The 21,033-nt window shown below is 46.4% G+C and overlaps 1 protein-coding gene across 3 annotated transcripts in view; it reads left to right on the top strand.

Moving 5' to 3' along the window:
- The window catches only part of LOC146334122 (protein ENL-like), a 43,451-nt gene that overhangs the window by 1,398 nt on the left and 21,020 nt on the right, over positions 1 to 21,033 (top strand). For 2 of the 3 annotated variants that reach the window (XM_084825343.1, XM_084825342.1), the window contains exons 2-6: positions 6,261 to 6,441; positions 11,929 to 12,011; positions 15,471 to 15,614; positions 17,799 to 17,924; positions 19,473 to 20,027. In XM_084825343.1, coding sequence (XP_084681469.1) covers positions 6,261 to 6,441; positions 11,929 to 12,011; positions 15,471 to 15,614; positions 17,799 to 17,924; positions 19,473 to 20,027 — 1,089 coding nt within the window. Of the gene's footprint in view, positions 1 to 6,260; positions 6,442 to 11,928; positions 12,012 to 14,967; positions 15,164 to 15,258; positions 15,615 to 17,798; positions 17,925 to 19,472; positions 20,028 to 21,033 lie in introns of those variants that run through there. The other variant, XM_084825344.1, reaches the window with a different exon arrangement.

The following is a 21,033-nucleotide window of genomic DNA, read 5'->3' as shown; positions in this document are numbered from 1 at the left end:
TGAGTGTGTGCTCCAACTAAGACGATCTTCCTTATGAGTTCTTGGCAGAGGCAACCTTCAGGCTAGGCCTTGGCGCTCACACTCATAGCCACCACACTGGGCCTGCGTGTGTGTGCACATACCCATACATGCACAAATAAATTTAATAGTAATAATAATAATAATGCACAACTATGCATGCTTTTTATATCTATGTGCCATATTGACAATGGAACCAATTACCTGGGGAGGTGGTGTGCTCTCCCACACTGGAGGCATTCCGGACGAGGCTGGACAGCCATCTGCCAGGGATGCTGACTTGGATTCCTGCATTGAGCAGGGGGTTGGACTCGATGGCCTTGTAGGCCCCTTCCAACCCTACTATTCTATGCTTCTATGATTCCATTACCTATTGGACATATGTTTATGTTTATACCTGGATGTAAAGATTGCTGAGAGAACATAGGCTAAGTGCTTTGTAGACTTCAACTCTGATGTACAAACAGTAACTGCCAACAATTTATTTATTTATTTATTTATTTATTAAATTTCTTAATCACCCATCTGGCTGGTCACCTGGCCACTCTGGGCGATGTGTTGTTGTTCTTGTTCAGTCTTTAAGTCATGTCCGACTCTTCGTGACCCCACAGACCATATCACGCCAGGCCTTCCTGTCCTCTGCTCTCTCCCAGAGTGTGCTCAGGTTCATATTCATTGCATCAGTGATGCTATCTAGCCATCTCATCCTCTGCCGTCCCCTTCTCCTTTTGCCCTCAGTCTTTCCCAGCATCAGGGTCTTTTCCAGAGAGTTTTCTCTTCACATTAGGTGGCCAAAATATTGGAGCTTCAGTCTCTGTCCTTCCAATGAGCACTCAGGGTTGATTTCCTTTAGGATGGACTGATTTGACCTCCTTGCAGTCCAGGGGACTCGTAAGAGTCTTCTCCAGCACCACAGTTCGAAGGCATCCATTCTTCGGCGCTCAGCCTTCCTTATAGTCCAGCTCTCACAGCTATACGTTGCTACTGGGAAAACCATAGCTTTGATTAGACGGACCTTTGTCGGCAAGGTGATGTCTCTGCTTCTTACTATGCTGTCTAGGTTTGCTATAGCTTTCCTCCCCAGGAGCAAGTGTCTTTTAATTTCATGGCTACAGTCACTGTCTGCAGTGATCTTGGAGCCCAAGAAAATAAAATCTGTCACTGCTTCCATTTCTTCCCCTTCTCTATGCCAGGAAGTGATGGGGCCAGATGCCATGATTTTAGTTTTTTTAATGTTGAGTTTCAAACCAGCTTTTGCACTCTCCACTTTCACCCTCCACAAGAGGCTCTTTAGATCCTCTTTGCTTTCTGCCATTAGGGTGGTATCGTCTGCGTATCTGAGGTTGTTGATAATTCTCCCGGCAATCTTAATTCCAACCTGTGATTCATCCAACCCGGCATTTCTCATGATGTACTCTGCATGTAAATTAAATAGGCAGGGCGACAATATACAGCCTTGTCGTACTCCTTTCCTAATTTTGAACCACTCGGTTGTTCCATGTCTGGTTCTTACCGTTGCTTCTTGGCCCTCGTACAGGTTTCTCAGGAGGCAGGTAAGGTGGTCTGGTACTCCCATCTCTTCAAGAATTTGCCACAGTTTGTTGTGATCCACACAATCAAAGGCTTTAGCGTAGTCAATGAAGCAGAAATAGACGTTTTTCTGGAATTCTCTTGCTTTCTCCATGATGCAGCGAATGTTGGCGATTTGATCTCTAGTTCCTCTGCCTCTTCGAAACCCAGCTTGTACTTCCGGTAGTTCTCGGTTCACATGCTGCTGAAGCCTAGCTTGTAGGATTTTGAGCATAACCTTGCTGGCATGTGAAATGAACGCAATTGTACGGTAGTTTGAACACTCTTTGGCATTGCCCTTCTTTGGAATTGGAATGTAAACTGACCTTTTCCAGTCTTGTGGCCACTGTTGAGTGTTCCAAATTTGTTGGCATATTGAGTGCAGCACTTTAACAGCATCATCTTTTAGGATTTTAAATAGCTCAGATGGAATACTGTCATCTCTGCTGGCTTTGTTGTTAGTAATGCTTCCTAAGGCCCACTTGGCTTCACTCTCTAGGATGTCTGGCTCAAGTTCAGTGAGCGCACTATCATGGCTATCAGGGACATTCAGATCTTTCCTGGATAGTTCTTCTGTGTATTCTTGCCACCTCTTCTTAATCTCATCTGCTTCTGTTAGGTCCCTGCCTTCTTTGTCCTTTATCATGCCCGTCTTTGCACAAAACGTTCCCTTGAGATCTCCGATTTTCTTGAAGAGATCTCTAGTCTTTCCCAATCTGTTGTTTTCCTCGATTTCTTTGCATTGTTCATTGAAGAAGGCCTTCTTGTCTGTCCTTGCTGTTATCTGGAAATCTGCATTCAGTTGGATATATCTTCCCCTTTCTCCCTTGCTTTTTGCTTCCCTTCTTTCCTCAGCTACTTGTAAAGCCTCATCAGACAACCACTTGGCTTTCTTGCATTTCTTCTGCTTTGGGATGGATTGAGTTGCTGCCTCCTGAACAATGTTACGGACCTGCGTCCATAGTTCCTCAGGCACTCTGTCTATCAGGTCTAATCCCTGAAATCTATTCCTCACCTCCACTGTGTATTCATAAGGGATATGATTTAGGTCATACCTGAATGGTTTAGTGGTTTTCCCGACATTCTTCAATTTAAGCCGAAATTTGCAAGAAGCAGCTCATGATCTGAGCCACAGTCAGCTCCAGGTCTTGTTTTTACTGACTGTATGGAGCTTCTCCATCTTTGGCTGCAAAGGACATAATCAATCTGATTTCGATATTGACCATCTGGTGGTGTCCATGTGTAGAGTCGCCTCTTGTGCTGTTGGAAAAGAGTGCTTGCTATGATCAGCGTGTTCTCTTGGCAAAACTATTAGCCTTTGTCCTGCTTCATTGTGTATACCAAGGCCATGCTTGCCTGTTGTCCTGGTGATTTCTTGACTTCCTACTTTAGCATTCCAATCCCCTATGTTGAAGAGGACATCTTTTTTTGGTGTTAGTTCTAGAAGGTGTTGTACGTCTTCACAGAACTGATCAACCTCAGACCTCAGCTTCTTCGGCCTCAGTGGTTGGGGCGTAAACTTGAATTACTGTGATGTTGAATGGTTTGCCTTGGATTCGTACTGAGATCATTCAGTTGTTTTCGAGATTGTACCCCAGTACTGCTTTTCCCACCCTTTTGTTGACTATGAGTGCTACTCCATTTCTTCTAAGGGATTCTTGCCCACAGTAGTAGATATGATGGTCACCGGAATTAAATTCTTCCATTCCTGTCCATTTTAGTTCGCTGATTCCCAAGATGTCGATGTTCAATCTTGCCATCTCATGTTTGACCACCTCCAGTTTACCTTGATTCATTGACCTTACATTTCAGGTTTCTAAACAATATTGTTCTTTACAGCATCGGACTTTCTTTTCACCACCAGACACATCCACAGCTGAGTGTCCTTTCAGCTTTGGCCCAGCCGCTTCACTCTTTCTGGCGCTACTTGGAAATTCCCTCTGCTCTTCCCCAGTAGTCTATTGGACACCTTCCGACCTGTGGGGCTCATCTTCCAGCGTCATCTCTTTTAGCCTTGGGATACGTTCCATGGGGTTTTCTTGGCAAGAATACTGGAGTGGGTTGCCATTTCCTTCTCCAGTGGACCACATTTTGTCAGAACTCTGCCATGACCTGTCCGTCTTGGGTGGCCCTGTACGGCACAGCTTATGGCTTCACTGAGTTACGCAAGCTCCTTCGCCACAACAAGGCAGTGATCCATGAATGGGTTGGGCGATGTACCACAACACAATTTTAAAACAATAAAATTCTACTTTAAAACACATTTCTAAAAAATACCCTAACTCACACCAAATGCCTGCCTGAACAGCCATGTTTTTAATGTGTGGTGGAAGCTCATTAGAGCGGGGGCATGGCGGAGTGCCCTAGGGAGGGAGTTCCACAGAGGAGGCCCTTTCCCTCGTCCTCACCAGCTTAGCTGTCCTGGCTGATGGGACAGAGGGAAGGCCATCTCAGGCTGATCTTGTTAAGGGGTGTTTGTAATCTACACCCATGTGTGTCTGTACACCCTCACACCTAATAACACACTGGCTGCATGTGTGATTCTGTGAACTTGCTATAATATACACCTATATTACATTGGGTACTCACTGCATGAATGCAAGAACAAACACTTGACTTTGTGGCTCTGTAGTCCTGTAAACGTGTTCCCAATATATAATGGATTTTTTACAGGTAATATATGACATTTATATCGGTATATGCTCAATATGACTTTTTAGCATATTGTGTGTGTATAACGTGTGTATAATGTGTGTATAATTTGAAGAGAGGGGGTTGGCCGTAGATGAGCTGGTTCCCAAATGCCTGTTTGTCACATGATGTCCGCAGCAACAAGAGAGTGCTGAAATATGTGATTTGATCATCACAGTTCTAGCACCAGAGGCAGAGTTTTCCTATCTTCTCAAAGGCCATGTTTACCAACCTTTGGTTCACAGGCATTGGTGCCTGATTCAGTGCAAGATTTCTTTTCCCTTAAATGATTCTACACTGCGTTGTTGGGAGCTGAGCATGTGAACAGACTCTGCTGAAAAGCATGGTGTTTTCTGAGGTGATATGAGGAGGCGGCAGTGATTCTATCTGCGATGTTGTGTCCGCAATGATGCGTTCACATATGCATGTCACCAGTGATTGCAACATCCACCCATCCTTGAGTGTGGGGGGTGGGGGGTTGTCAAATGTCAAACGTTATACACCTAGGTAGGAGCACATGCGCATACAATTGGAGAGTAAGAGGGAGTCTCGTAGGCCATCTAGTCCAACCCCTTTTTGATGCAGCTGCCCAGAGCTAGAGCATCCCCAAATGCTCATAGAATTTCAAAGTTTGAATGAAGGACCTTCGAGGTCACCTAGTCCACCCACTGCTCACTGCAGGAGGTCTTGCAATTACAGCACCCCTGATGGCTGGCCATCCAGACTCTCCTTGAAGACCTCCAGCCAGGGAGAACCCATCACCCCTCCCCTTTCAAGGTCATTGGTTCCATTGTTGAACAGTCTTATCATCAAGAGGACCTTTTCCTTTGCTGCCCCTCAGTTGTGGAATGACCTACTGGTTGAAATACACCTGCTGCCCTCCTTGAAGGATTTTAAGCAGGAATTAAAGACTCTATTATTCTGGCAGGCCTTCCCTTTTTAGAACTCTTGCTCCTTTTGCTCAGTCTTGTATGCTGTTTTTAATCTGTGTGGCTTTATTGTGGGGGGGGGTTGTTAAATTGTTTTTAGTTCAAAGCTGTTTTTAGTTATATGTGGTTTGTATATATTGTCCATATGCTTTTATGTAAATGGTTTTTTAACTTTGTATATTGTTTTAATGTTTTAACTTTTGTAAACCGCCCAGGGAGCTTTGGCTATGGGGTGGTATAGAAATGTAATAAAAATAAAGAAGCTTCTCCTAATGTTCAACCCAAATCTCCCCTCCTGCACCTTCAGTCGAGTCCTGCCTTCTGGTGCAATAGAGAAGAAATCTTTGCCCTCTTCTGTGGGACAGCCCTTCAGGTCTTGGGGGAGAGTGTTGTCACATGTGTGTGTATGTGTCTCTCAAGACCTCTCTTCCATGGGCTCAACATATGCCCAGTTCCTTCAACCTTTGTTCATAGGACACGTCATAGAAGTGTCAGCAAAAGAGAGGCGCACCCGCCATAGCAGACTTAGGGATTTCTCTGGCATTTCTAGAACTGCCTGGTTGTGGTCTTGCCCAGCTCACTCCAGCAAGTCACTTGTTCCAGTCACTGCCGGAATGCCATTGTCATTTCCCAATTGTCTGTGTTCCGGAGGAAATCTTGGAGGAATGGGCCAGCTGCCTTTCAGGGAAGCTTCTCTGTCAGTCCCAGTCTCCTCACCGAGGAATCCCTTCTGAGTTTCCGAAGAAACACTCTGGATTCTTTGGGGCATGATTTGAAAGCCTCAATTTGTCCACTCCAGGGTTCTTCTGCCTTTTCTGATCGAAGACCCACCTTTAGCCCAAAAATGTGTTTGGGGAGCCACGCCTTGGGAAAGGTTGAAATACATTAAGTGGTAACAGAAGAATTGATGGTTGTTGGAGAAATCCAGATCTACAAAGTGTGCAGACCAGGTCTTCTTTACTAAATCTGTACTGTCTGGGGTTGTTTTTAAACCCTCCTCTCTTTTATTTTTCCTCTTGCCCCCCCGTTCCTCACCTCCTTTCCCCCTTCTAGTGCACAGTCCAGGTGAAGCTGGAGCTGGGGCACCGTGCCCAGCTACGGAAGAAGCCCACCACTGAGGGGTTCACCCACGACTGGATGGTGTTTGTGCGTGGCCCAGAGCAGTTTGAGATACAGCACTTTGTGGAGAAGGTGGTCTTTCGGCTGCATCAGAGCTTCCCTAAACCAAAACGTGGTGAGTGAGCTGATGCATGTGGGGGTGCATGGGATCAGAAGTGGGCTAGCATGTGGTTTCCTCCATGTCTTAATGTTTGCATCCTGGGCTTCCTGGAAGTATCCAGCTGGCCGCTGTGGGAAACAGAATGCCACATAAATGGATCCAACATCATCTGACCCAGCAGGTCTTTCTCCATTGGCTACGCTGGCTGGGACTGATAGGAGGGGAAGGGTTGTAGCTCAGTGGTAGAGCCCCTGTTTTGCGTGCAGAAGGTCCCAGCTTCAATCCCTGGCATCTCCAGGTGGGGTTGGGAGAAAGACCCCTTTCTGAAACCCCAGAGAGCCGTTGCTGCCAGTCAGTGTCAACAATACTGGGCTAGATGGACCAATAACCAACTCGGTAGAAGGCAGTATCCCACATTCCTATTTAAATCAGCCTGGTTTTCGGAACCATGAGGACTAGAATCTTTTTTTAAATCAATTTTTTATTGTGAGTTTTAACAAAATAAAAAACATAACAAAACCAAAAAATTAAAAATACAACAACATATTCTAAAATCCTCCATTTAAAATGTTACAATATATTCTAGGGAGAAAAAAAGAGAAAAATAATAGGTTACACATAAACTTCAGTAAAAGTAGACCAGGTATCCAAATATAAGTCCATTTGCAGGTTATGCCAATATACCATTTTTTCAAATGTTGCTAGGGTTGTTAAGTCTTCAATCCATTGCATTATAGGCGGTGAGCTTTTATCCTTCCAGTATTGTAGTATCAGTTTTTAGTAACCAAAAGTGCGTAAAAGATCCATTTATGCTGACCATGTGTTACATTCCAAGAAGCTGGCAAGTAATTTAAGAGACCCCTTCATGGATCACTTCCTTGTTGTGGCAAAGGGGCTTGCGTAACTCAGTGAAGCCATAAGCTATGCCGTGCAGGGCCACCCAAGACGGACAGGTCATGGCAGAGAGTTCTGACAAAATGTGGTCCACTGGAGAAGGAAATGGCAACCCACTCCAGTACTCCTGCCAAGAAAACCCCATGGAACATACCCCAAGGCTAAAAGAGATGATGCCGGAAGATGAGCCCCTCAGGTCGGAAGGTGTCCAATATCCTACTGAGGAAGAGCAGAGGGAATTTCCAAGTAGCGCCAGAAAGACTGAAGCGGCTGGGCCAAAGCTGAAAGGACACTCAGCTGTGGATGTGTCTGGTGGTGAAAAGGAAGTCCGATGCTGTAAAGAACAATATTGTTTAGGAACCTGGAATGTCAGATCAATGAATCAAGGTAAGCTGGAGGTGGTCAAACATGAGATGGCAAGATTGAACATCGACATCTTGGGAATCAGCGAACAAAAATGGACAGGCATGGGCGAATTTAATTCAGGTGACCATCATATCTACTACTGTGGGCAAGAATCCCTTAGAAGAAATGGAGTAGCACTCATAGTCAACAAAAGGGTGGGAAAAGCAGTACTGGGGTACAATCTCGAAAACAACTGAATGATCTCAGTACGAATCCAAGGCAAACCATTCAACATCACAGTAATTCAAGTCTATGCCCCAACCACTGAAGCCGAAGAAGCTGAGGTTGATCGGTTCTATGAAGACCTACAACACTTTCTAGAACTAACACCAAAACAAGATGTCCTCTTCATCATAGGGGATTGGAATGCTAAAGTAGGAAGTCAAGAAATCACCAGGATAACAGGCAAGAGGTGGCAAGAATACACAGAAGAACTATCCAGGAAAGATCTGAATGTCCCTGATAGCCATGATAGTGCAGTCACTGAACTTGAGCCGGACATCCTAGAGAGTGAAGTCAAGTGGGCCTTAGGAAGCATTACTAACAACAAAGCCAGCAGAGATGACAGTATTCCAGCTGAGCTATTTAAAATCCTAAAAGATGATGCTGTTAAAGTGCTGTATTCAATATGCCAACAAATTTGGAACACTCAACGGTAGCCACAAGTCTGGAAAAGGTCATTTTACATTCCAATTCCAAAGAAGGGCAATGCCAAAGAGTGTTCAAACTACCGTACAATTGCACTCATTTCACATGCCAGCAAGGTTATGTTCAAAATCCTGCAAGCTAGGCTTCAGCAGTATGCGAACCGAGAAAGACCGGAAGTACAAGCTGGGTTTCGAAGAGGCAGAGGAACTAGAGATCAAATCGCCAACTTTCACTGGATCATGGAGAACGCAAGAGAATTCCAGAAAAGCGTCTGTTTCTTCTTCATTGACTATGCTAAATCCTTTGCTTGTGTGGATCACAACAAACTGTGGCAAATTCTGAAAGAGATGGGAGTACCAGACCACCTTACCTGTCTCCTGAGAAACCTGTACGAGGGTCAAGAAGCAACAGTAAGAACCAGACATGGAACAACCGATTGGTTCAAAATTGGGAAAGGAGTACGATAAGGCTGCATATTGTCGCCCTGCTTTTTTAACTTATATGCAGAGTACATCATGAGAAATGCTGGGTTGGATGAATCACAGGTTGGAATTAAGATTGCTGGGAGAATTAACAACCTCAGATACACAGACGATACCACCCTAATGGCAGAGAGCGAAGAGGATCTAAAGAGCCTCTTGTTGAGGGTGAAAGTGGAGAGTGCAAAAGCTGGTTTGAAACTCAACATTAAAAAAACGAAGATCATGGCATCTGGCCCCATCACTTCCTGGCATATAGAAGGGGAAGAAATGGAAGCAGTGAGAGATTTTATTTTCTTGGGCTCCAACATCCCCTCAGACGGTGATTGTAGCCATGAAATTAAAAGACACTTGCTCCTTGGGAGGAAAGCTGTGGCAAACCTAGACAGCATAGTAAGAAGCAGAGACATCACTTTGCCGACAAAGGTCCGCATAATCAAAGCTATGGTTTTCCCAGTAGCAATGTATGGCTGTGAGAGCTGGACTATAAGGAAGGCTGAGCGCCGAAGAATCGATGCTTTCGAACTGTGGTGCTGGAGAAGACTCTTACGAATCCCCTGGACTGCAAGGAGGTCAAACCAGTCCATCCTAAAGGAAATCAACCTTGAGTGCTCATTGGAAGGACAGAGACTGAAGCTGAAGCTCAAATATTTTGGCCACCTAATGCGAAGAGAAAACTCTCTGGAAAAGACCCTGATGCTGGGAAAGACTGAAGGCAAAAGGAGAAGGGGACGGCAGAGGATGAGATGGCTAGATAGCATCACTGATGCAATGAATGTGGACTTGAGCACACTCCGGGAGAGGGCGCAGGACAGGAAGGCCTGGCGTGCTATGGTCCATGGGGTCACAAAGAGTCGGACACGACTGAGCAACAAAATGTAAGAGAACATGTCCATCAGTAAATATTAAAGAGCTTTCCAATACAAAATTTATCCATATAATAACTTCCTCCCAAAAGGAGGCAACTATTGGGCATTTCCAAAACATGTGAATAAGAGAAATATTGACTGCATTATACCTCCAACAATTAGCAGAGTTTGATAAACCTTTATTAAAGAGACGTTGTGGCGTCCAATAGACCCAAAACAAAAGTTTTTGCAGAATAAGGTGTAACCAAAGATCCATAGAGATATCTAATACAGATGCCAAAACAGTGGTCCATTGATAAGACAAAATAGGACATCCCAATTCCCTGTTCCATTCCTGCTGTAGACAATGTGGATCATATTTATTCACTGATAATAAGTATTTATAAACATGAATCGTGGGTCGCTATACCTGGTCAGCTCCAATAAGTGTTTCCAATAGCAAAGGAGACTCCGAGGCAGTAAAAGCAGCAGGACCGAATCTGGATACCAACAAATGTTTCAATTGCAAGTACAGCCGTTCCGCTGTACCAGGCGAATCAAATTGATCTCGCAAAGTTGAAAATAACAAAAACTCATCATCAACACCCAATAATTCATCCAGGGTAAAGATAATTTTATCTGTCCAGGTTCGCCTCAGAAACATTTTGTTTCCAATTTTTAAATCTGGATTTTCCTATAAAGTCAATTTAGGAAAATGGGTCAAACTGTAATTGGCATGACATTATACGCCATGCATCTCTAACTGCCAAGATTCTGGGAGGAGCTCTGTCTGCTTTAATATGCCGAGAACCTAATGCCGTCCATTTGGAGATTGGCTCCTGACAAGAAGATTCCAATGCTGACCAAGGTGGAAACTAGAATCTGAGTGGAAAAGACCAAAGTTTAGTACAGGTCAGCAAGTAAACCCGATGATATGTAGCAAGATCCGGAAAACCAGACCCATCTTCATTAATTGGAAGTTGCATCCTTTTCAAAGATATGCTTGGTGGAGAGGAAACCCCCCCCCCAGTTTACAAAAAACATTAAGTTTAGAATCTTAATTTAGCCAGACTGCATTGCTTTTGTTGAGTTTGATGGACCCGTGGGACAGCTCGGTAGAAGGCAGACTCCTGTGTTGCTGTTTAAATCGGCCTTTTATTCAAAACCACAGGGACTAGAAGTTTAATAGCACAGCTTATTAAGAACGCAAGAAAAGCAATGCTACATCAGACCAAGAGTCTATCTCATCCAGTAGTCTGTTCACACAGTGGTCGACTAGCTGCCCACAGGAAACCCGCAAGCAGAGTGTGAATGCAACACCCTCCTGCCCATGTTCCCCAGCAACTGGTGTACATAGGCTTACTGCTTCTGATACTGGGGGTAGCATAGAGACATCAAGACTAGTAGCCATTGATAGCCTTCTCCTCCAGTTGTTGTTATTTCTATACTGCCCAATAACCAAAGCTCTCTGGGCAGTCTACAAAACATTAATCCCCTTTTAAAGCCATCCAAATTGGTAGCCATCACTACTATATCTTGTGGTAGTGAGTTCCATAGTTTAATTATGTGCTGAGTGAAGTCCTTATATTTGTCCTGAATCTCCGACCAGTCATTGTCATGGGAGGGCCCCGGGTTCTAGTACTATGAGAAATGGAGAAAAATATCTTCCTATTCACTTTCTCCACGCCATGCATAATTTTGTACATCTCTATCATGCCTCCCTTACTCACCATTTTTCTAGGCTAAACAGTCCAGATGTTGTAACCTTTCCTCATAGGGAGTTGCTCCAGCCTCTTGAACATTTTGGTTTCCTTTTATGCTCCTTTTCCAAATATACAATGTTATTTTGTACGTGCATTGACCAGAACTGTACAAAGTATTCCAATTGTGGTCACACCGGAGATTTGTATACAGGCAGTATGATATCAGCAGTTTTATTTTTTATTCCTTATTTAAAGATGATGAATATTAAAATAACACTTAGCACTCATACAATGCTCTAGAGTGTTTCCACACACATTCACTAGTAATCATGACAAGAGCCCTGCAAGGTAGGTCAGTATTATTATCTCCATATTCCAGAAGGCAAGGGGTCTCACGCTGGGCTGAGAGAGAGTGGCTTGCCTACGACTGACCTGCATTCATTTCTGTCACGTTTGATCTGTGTTCAGCTAGTGCTGCCTTCATGCTGATGTTTTAATGCTCTTTCTACATCTTCTTTTTCTCAGTCTGCAAGGAGCCTCCTTATAAAGTGGAGGAATCTGGCTATGCCGGCTTCATTATGCCAATTGAAGTCTACTTTAAAAATAAGGTATTGTTTAATTCTCTCCTCCTTTTGCTCCTCACCCCTTTTTTCATTTCCTTAAAAGAAAGGTGGCCAAACAACTTCACCTGATCCCTGTTGTCCCTGCCAGATTTTAATCAAGGTACATTTACCAGATAACTTGCCTGGGTTTTTTCCCCTCCTAAGAAAGTGATGAGACCGTTTGACCTGGTTCGTGTGTCACAATAATCTAGAATTGAGCAGCTCAACAAACTGTGGCCTGTGGTTTAAGTTAATGTGATGTGTGAACCAGAAACTCTGGCTTGTCTCTTTCCCCAACAAGCCAGAGAAATAACCCAAGGAAAACAACCTGGGAGTTATTTATTTTCTGCCATTTTTTTCTGCTTTTCAGACAATGATTGTCAAATTATTGACAGTACTTGTCAGGGGAGAGACAAGCCAGAACTCCTGGTTCATACGTGACACTAACCAAACCACAAACGGAAGGTCTGTGATTTGTTTGGCCACTTGAGAGTAGGGATGGCAGAGAATTCTGCCACGGACCCCAATAAGGCTGGATTCCAAAGAATCCGGCCTCCAGAGTCCATGGCGGAACGGGGCACTCACCTCCGCTTTCCTCCGGAATCCATGTGTGGCCTGTTCCTCTGTGCAGCGATCCTGCGGAGCCGGCAGCCAGCTCCGCATTGCTGGCAATACGGCCAGCTGCCATTGCCGCGCCGTATCGCTGGCTTAGTGAGGGCTAGCTAACTCCAGACGCAAATGGCTTAGTGGACGCCATTTGCTGCCGTAAAGCTGTTAGATTCACCTAGATACAGCCATTTACAGCTGCATTTAGGTTAATCTAACAGCTTTACGGCCGCAAATGGCGTTCAGTTTTTTCTGAATCATTTGCGTCCCTGTTTTTTCACGTGATAGGCTAAGCTTCAGCTATTGGGGTGGTATAGAAATTAAATAAATAAAAAATTTTCTAAGTTTATTTTATCCTCCATTCCACCTATCCCCCCCCCCCCCCGCTTGCCAGAGGCCATCCAAGTGCATGTCTTTCTTTCATGGGTATCCCTTACTGTTTGGGGAGGGGGGATTTCTATCAGAATTTGAGTATCCATAATTTAGCAGGAAGGATGGCTGGATTGTGTTGGTCCTCAGACCAGTATGTGTCAGTCCTTGCTGGCTGACCACAGCTGGTATGCAATGGCTGCAATAAATCACTTGCCGATAAGCTGGGTCATAAACCTGCCCGAAGCCGGGAAAGGAGGAGGGATGCCCAGAGGTGGAAGTTTACCAGTTCAAACAATGACGAGACAGTGAGGCAGAGAGAAGTCCTTTGAGCAGTCCAGAGTCAAAACACCAGGGGTTCATGAGTCTAGGATGAGGTTCAGGCATGGGGTCTAAGGCGAGGCTGATGAGATTGGATGTGTAGATACGACATTGTTCTCCAGCAGTTTTGCCCGGGCCTGCTTTCTGCTTTTAACTACAATGTCCTGGAGCAGCTGCTGGCAATTAGTCCTCTGGCTTCCGATAGCCTCTCCATCTTAAACGGACAGAAGCTCGCCTCCATTGTTCTTTCACATGAAGCCACCTTCGCTCTGCTGGGGTCAGTGGGACTTCGCCCTCTGAATACATTGGAGGGGCTGCAGCAGGGTACTGCTCATCAACTGGTGGTGAGGGGGCTTGAGCTGTTTCTGTGCTAGTCCCTTCTCCTGGGTCTGGAGCCTGCCATTCCCCTTTGTCATCAGAGGAGTCCAAGGGAGGCATGACAGTCTGGAGCATAGAATGGCCTATGAGAATATAGCGTTGGTCCATGCTGTCTTTAAAAACCTTGTGGCCAACTGTGAGGAATCAGCAGGGCTCACCGTCTCCTACCCAGAATCCTGCAGGCCCATCACAGCATTGCCAGGGTGCCCCTCACCCTTCCAGAGGCTGGCAGCTATGCCAGGGCAGCAGCAAGTAGCGGCAGTCCAAAGGAATAGCAACGCCAGCCGGCATATGCTCAAGGCTTGGGCTAATCACTGTGATAAGATTCACCTGGAAGAGGGAGGAGGGGAAGAGGATGATGAGGGGGGAGCAGGCAGACACTGGATAAAAAGCAGGAGAAGCGATAGAGGGGGAGGAGTGGGAGAAGAGATGTGGAGACAAACAGAGACCCCAACAGCAGGAGAGAGAGATGCAAGCCAGGAGCGAGGAACAGCGTTTTACCTGGGGAACGCCAAACTCCACTCCTCAGGGGCAGCCTAATCTATTGGGGAGAGAAGAGCTCTACCCCCTCTTCCTTCATTGCCCCTTTAAGAGCAAGCTACGAAAAGGCTGCACTGGACTTTCCCGCTCAAGACTGGAGGAGTCAGCATTTTCCCTGGGAGAGGTACTGGGATGCAACAGCAGAGCAAGAGTTAGCAGCTGTGGGTGCTGCATTTGGCAGAGACAAACTGTGGGGGGATTATTTATCTGCCCGGCATCAGTCCCTGCCGTAGGTGAAGGTGGAGAGTATTCTACTAAGGACTGAGCGATTTCGCAGTTGTTTTACTTTCATTTGGAAGGCTACCAGTGTTGTAACTAGGAGTGACTTCCTTATTAAACTTTTGAGTTAAAGCATGTTTCTAGCTGCTGTGTCTCTGATGGAGTCCATGGACCAAGGAGGTTTTGAGGTGCCTTTGTCCCCAGACCTGCTCACACCGACCCACAGAGTTGAATGGCTGAGCTGGTGTGCCCAACCAACTGCCAATTTTGGTTGGTCCTCCAGCTGCTGCCCTTGGTGGATAAACCTGATGTTGGCACCATCATCCATGGCCTGCTACCATCCCGGCTGGTTCGCTCCAAGGTATTGTATGGAATGACCAACCAAAAGCGTCGGTTGATTCGGAGTGCAGCAGCCAGGCTGCTAACTGGAACCAGTAGAACAGACTGCATTCTCACCAGAACTTCCTGTTGTTCCTTGACTGCCTCTGTGTTTCTGGATATAATTCAGAGTATTTACTTGGACCTCTAGAGCCCTAAACCAGCTTTCCGAACCTGTCATGAACTGAGAATGATAGGACTTGCTGCCCAACACATCTGGAGGGCACCAGGTTGAGAAAAGCTGCCCTAAACCTTCTGGGGCCGGAGTATCTGAAGGGCCATTTGCTCCTGCCTGCACCTGCTTCCATGTTAAGACCCTCTGTGGAGGCCCCACCTTTAGAGATGAGGTGAGTAGCTCTCTCCGTGGGACAGGGCCTTCTCTGTGGTGGCATACAACCTCCCTTCCCAGAGAGATTCATCATGCGATTGGTTTTCTTTTCAGCTTCTCACAGTCATTGAAGGTTTGCTGTCTGGGCCAGGTTGTGCCCTTTCTCTGCTGTGTACCATGCTGCTGCTGTTGTCTTGCTGGGTTTTGTTTTTAATATGATGGTAATCCCCCATGGGAACCAACTGCAGTCAAAAGAGGCAGGTGTTTTCTTTGAAACGTGCATCTTCGCCAACTCATTCACAAAGCTTTTGCTGCTTGGCTTTCAGGAGGAGCCGAAGAAAGTTTGCTTCACCTATGACCTTTTTCTCAACCTGGAGGGGAACCCGCCTGTCAACCACCTCCGCTGCGAGAAGCTCACTTTCAACAACCCCACCAAGGAATTCCGCCGCAAACTCATCAAAGCTGGAGGGGTGAGTAGCCAAGATACCCAGTCTGTGCACTGCCAGTGAGAAGAACGGTTACTGCTCCCTGCTCCCCCCTGATGTAGTGATAAATTTGGAAGTGCAGGCAGTCATTGTGACACGTCCCCATAGCCACACCCCAAGGAGAATCTAAAACTACAGGGAGCTGGGTTGATACATATCAACATACCAGTTCTAGCCGTTTTCGTCTCCCCAAGGAGCAGGTCTTATGTAAAGCGAATGGCCTTCACGCCCATTCAAAACCAAGCCACGCCAAAGTACTTTGTATTAGAACAGGGCAGCAGTATATTGCTGCTGTGAAAATTCATTTCCCCCAGTGAGGATTGCAGCTAAGCTCAGAGGGAACAGGGATGTCTGAGGGTGGGTGGTGGATGACGTCAGTGTCCCTGCTAATCAGAAAGTGCCAGCACGGTGTCCCTGTGAGTCCTGACACCACTACACCACTAGTCCTCTGAAATTCATGGTGAAGCCGCTAGTGAAGCAGTGTTAATACTCTTACTGTTACCTTGGATTATTTCAGCTAAAAAAGTCTAAAAGAGGATGATGATAGTGGTTTGCAAAAATATTCATGGCATAGAGCAGGGGAGGGCAACCTTAGCGGGCCTGCCCACTCCCCTCCCCAAGCGCTATTCATCCCAAGGGCTTAGTAAGGAGGCATGGAGAGGAATCCCCTTATCTCTAAACTGCCATTGAAGATAAGGGGATTGGGGAAGCGGTGGCTTTGCTTGCCCTGGGTCCTCTCCCCGATGGGAGAAGGCATGGGGCTGTCAAAATAGCATCACTGCGCAGTGGGAAAAGATTTGCCTGCAGTGAAGCTGGTTCCTAACAGCTGTGCCAGGAGAATCATTCCGTCAATGCCCCCTCCATGGACCAAATGATGTCAGGAGACATGGGCCTGCCTCTAACATCATTCGACCCACCAGGGGGTGGGGGGGCTCATCCAGCCCCTGCCCCATTCTGGTAGTCCACCCCTGGTCTAGAGCCAAGAGAATAGAGAGGGAGTGTTTTTTTTTTCTCCCTGTCCCATAATGCTGCAATTTTGGATCGAGAGTATATGGACAGACAGACAACATTGAGACTGGGTAAATATCTCCTTCACGCAGTGCCAGTTTAACTTCTTATCTGGCTTAATATCATCAGCACTGACTGGCGGCACCTCTCCAGGGCTTCAGGCAAGCGTCCTTCCCAGCATTACCTGAAGGTGTCAGGGATCAAACCTGGGACCTTCTGCATGCAAGGTGTGTGCTCTTATCACTGGGCTAATGCCTTTCCCTTAAAAGGAAACTGAGATTCCAGTCCTCTTGGTTCTGAATCATCATTATTTAATTTATATGCTGCTTTTCCACAAAAAGCGCCCAAAGCGGCTAACAAAACAGCAATACAACAACAAAAAAGCATACCAGTACATCATTATAATAGGACCTCATTACAATCATAACTCGTTTCACTGATACTAACATAATAACATTTCAGATTAATTATGAAATAGGCAAAATCAAACATTGCAACACAGTATCAGTTGTTATCTTTCAGTAGTGTATAAACCAGAGCCCAATAAACTAAATCTTTCCCATGCATTAAGGCTTTAATAAACACTATGAACTGCAACAGCTATGCCAGGAAAACAAAGTTCAGAAAATAGCAGCCAGGTTTCTTGCAGCCTGCAGCAGCAGATCTTATTCATTCATTTCATTTCTATACCGCCCAATAGCCGAAGCTTTCTGGGCAGTTCACAAAAATTCAGTTCATTCATGATCTTTCCCATGCTCCGCTCTCTCATAGTGGTGCAATTCTCAAGGCTCCAACAGAGACAAGGGCGGTGGTGTTCAGTCTTTTCCCCTGTGCTCTGGATGTTTCTGCTGCTCCTCGAGGGCCTGTGGTGGCTGCAGATATATATGCAGCCACTCTGGAAACCATGTGTTTTCAATTTCCCCAAGGCAGAACTCACTATGCTCCACTCTCTCACAGTGAGGAAAGGACTTGTTTAAATTAGGAACATCAGAAGCTGCCTCCCTTGGTCCATGCAGGTCAGTATTGGCCACACAGACTGGCAGAGGCTCTTCGGGTTTTGAGGCAAGGGTTTCTCACAGCCCTGCCTGGAATCTTGTCCAGTGACAACCAGTTTTACAGTTCGTAGCACTGAGAACTCATTTGCCCACCCATCCTTCCTAGGTGATGGTAGTGCCAGAAGGTGTGGAAACAGTGTCCAGGCCCAGTCCCGACTACCCCATGTTACCCACAATCCCGCTGTCTGCCTTCTCCGATCCTAAGAAGACCAAACCACCCCATGGGTCAAAGGTGAGTCCCTCTGGAAAGATGTGTGGGGGCTGTGGAGGCTGCATTTTCAAATATATGTACTAGACCAGCCTTCCCTAACCTGGTGCCCTCCAGATCTGTTGGCCTACAACTCCCAGTGTCACATCTGGAGGGTACCAGGTTGGGGAAGGCTCTGCTTGACCATGAGGTCTAGAAACTGTAGTTCCCGTTCTATGTAGATACTGGGAAGGCCTTCCACATATTAGAATTGCATATCCAGGCCACAGCCCTTGTCTTGGAGCAGTGCCCACATTAGGTATCCTGTTCCTCCATGTGGCCTCCAGTGTATGGAGATGAGATGGACAAAGTTGTGTCCGTAGCAGAGGACAGAAGGAAAAAAGATTCTCTAGGCCAGATGCAGGGAAGTCGGGAAGCATTTCCGGTCACGATTGATGGTCAGAAACCCCAGCCTTCCCATAAGTATGTATCAAAAGAGTGTGAAGAGCACTTTTTAAACACTAATTGCGAATATAGTACATTGGGGGACAAGGGTGACTGTTTCATGTTGATTCTTCTCAAGGATTTATGCCAAGACATAGTTTTTCCAATGCTCAACGTCCTGTCCTCCCATCCTAGCAATTTGCCAGTGAAAACTCCTAATACCTTGACAGGTCGAAATAATGTTTTCTTGCCTCCATCTCAGGTCCTAGATGAAAACCTGGTGATTAGACTTACTGTTTCTGCTCTCAACATATGTTGTCTCCAAATCTCTTGTTGGTTTCTCAGTGGCAGGATTATTTTATTTATTTATTTTCTATACTGCCAAATAGCTGAAGCTCTCTGGGCGGTGCACAAAAATTTTAACTGGTCATGCTGTCTGGGGAATGCTGGGAGTTGTAGGACTTTTTTCTGTCCAGACATGCATAGAATTGCACCCTTAATGTCTTTTTAAAACTTTGCACTGCTGCTGGCTCTTTTGCTTTGGTTTTATATTGCCGTTTTAAACTTTAAAAGATTTATATTACATTTTTATCATGCTGGGGTTTTGATTTTAATTGTTATGGAACCACCCAGGGCGCTTCCTGCATTGAGCAGGGGGTTGGACTCAATGGTCCTGTAGGCCCCTTCCAACCCTGCTATTCTATGATTCTATTGGGAAGTATAGAAATGGAATAAATAAATAAGAGGAGCCATTTGGTGGGACTGACTTCCTTGGGAGGTGGTGGGTTCTCCATTGCTGGAGGAAGTTAAGCAGAGGCTGACCGGCCACTTCTCAGGGGTGCTGAACTTGCAAGATCCCTGCCTTGAGCATTGTGTTCGACTAGATGATCTGCAAGGTCCCTTCCAATTCTCTGATTCCATTGCAGTCTGGGACTGAAAGTGCATAGCTTTTTTCCCCAGTAGAAGGTATTAGCTGCCACTAACAAATTCAGCATCCAAGTCTAGATTGTCCAAATCAATGTCATCTTGTAAAAGTAACCCTAACAATATTTGCTCTTTCTGAAATGTCAATCCATGCTGGGAGTTTCTGCTCTGCGTTTGGGGTTTTCCTTGATTGTTTTCTGTCTCCTTCCTTTGCCTGATGCTTAGGAGGTGAATAAAGATGGCAGCAAAGCTTCCAAGCTCCACAAGGTCACCCGGGAGCATCGCGAGAGGCCCAGGAAAGACTCGGAGAGCAAAAACTCCTCCCGGGATGCTGAGAGGGAACCGGGTAAGCCCGTGAAGGACTCCTCCCGGAAGCCCATCGAGAACAAGCCGCCCAAGGAGGAGAAGCCCATTCCTAAAGCGGCCTTCAAGGAGCCCAAGCTGGCACTGAAGGAGCCCAAGGTGGAGAACACATCTCCCAAGGGTGGGCCCCCGCAGCCACCCGAGGCCAAGCCTTACAGCAAGAGGCCCCCGGCCATAGAGTCTCTGAAACCCAGTGCCAAAAAGCCCAAGAAGAGCAGCTCCAAAGTGGCCAAGACCGTCCTGGCCACCTCCCCGCGGACGTCGTCCTACGCCGAGAAGAAGCCAGCCAAGGAGAAGCCCAGCACCAAAGCAGAGAAAGTGAAGCCGGAGAGCGAAGCCAAGGCCATCAAGAAGCCCCTGGAGGTGGCAGGGGCTGAGGAGTCCAATTCGGAGGACGAGGCTTCCCTGAAATCAGAGGTGAGGAGCCTGCTCAGTTCTGTCCCACGAGGTGGGCTGTGTCAAGGCAACGCCTACCAGGGCCAGAGGCAGTTTCAGGAGGCTTAGCGCTGGGGGTGGCTCACATCTCGCGCCTGCCTCTGCCTGCTCTTTTCTCTTGTCCAGCCTCCCCCAACCTGGCACCCTCCGGACAGGTTGGACTGCAACTCCCATCGTTCCCAGCCCGCATATGTGATAGGAGTTGCAGTCCAACCCATCTGGAGGGCACCAGTTTGGGGGAGGCTGCTGTAGTTTCTCCTGCAGGTGGTGGGGATTCGGGGCTTTCCTTCAGATAAGAGGGAGTCACTCAGGATGTGCCATTCAGTTCAGGACAGTTCAAGGGAAATGCAGGTAAAGCCCATATCAGCGATGCAAAGGTTTGCGGCTTTGGGAGGAAACGGCTTCTCCCCAAATAAAGCTCCCTTAAGAAGCTAGTTTGAGAGGAGAACTGGCTAACTGTTTCTTTTCTATTCTCATTGCTGAGTCAATGTTCTTCCACCACCTTTTTGCCCCCGAGATGCTCGGAGCAACGTGCGCAGCTCCTTCCTGTTTCCCCCTTTTTATCCTCACAGCAGCCCTGTGAGACAGCTTAGCCTGAAAGTTAGCGGCTGGCCCCAGGTCACCCAGTGAGTTTTGTGGCTGCATGGCGATTGAAGCCCAGCTCTACATCTGACACTCACTTGCTGTCCAGTCCTGGCTCTGAATTCTGCCAGTGAGAGAAGGGGCCCTTCCCCATCTGTATTCATTTATTTACAGCATTTATATACTGCTCCACATCAAAACTGATTCCAGAGCAGTGAACAATAAAAGACAAAATTATTAAAAGATAAAAGAGATAGAACATCATATTAAAAAATTGTTATTTTTTAAAACAGAGTCCCAATAAAAACCATAACTAGTCAATTAAGGAATGCCTCCTGGAACAGTGCTGCTTTCAGGAGGCACTGGAAACAACACAGTGTTGGTGCCTGCCTGACCTCCAAAGGCA

The sequence above is a fragment of the Heloderma suspectum genome, chromosome W, assembly GCF_057233095.1.
Source record: "Heloderma suspectum isolate Gila_16-S chromosome W, 16-S_ref, whole genome shotgun sequence".
NCBI lineage: Eukaryota > Metazoa > Chordata > Lepidosauria > Squamata > Helodermatidae > Heloderma > Heloderma suspectum.
This window is presented reverse-complemented; position numbering and strand designations above follow the sequence as displayed.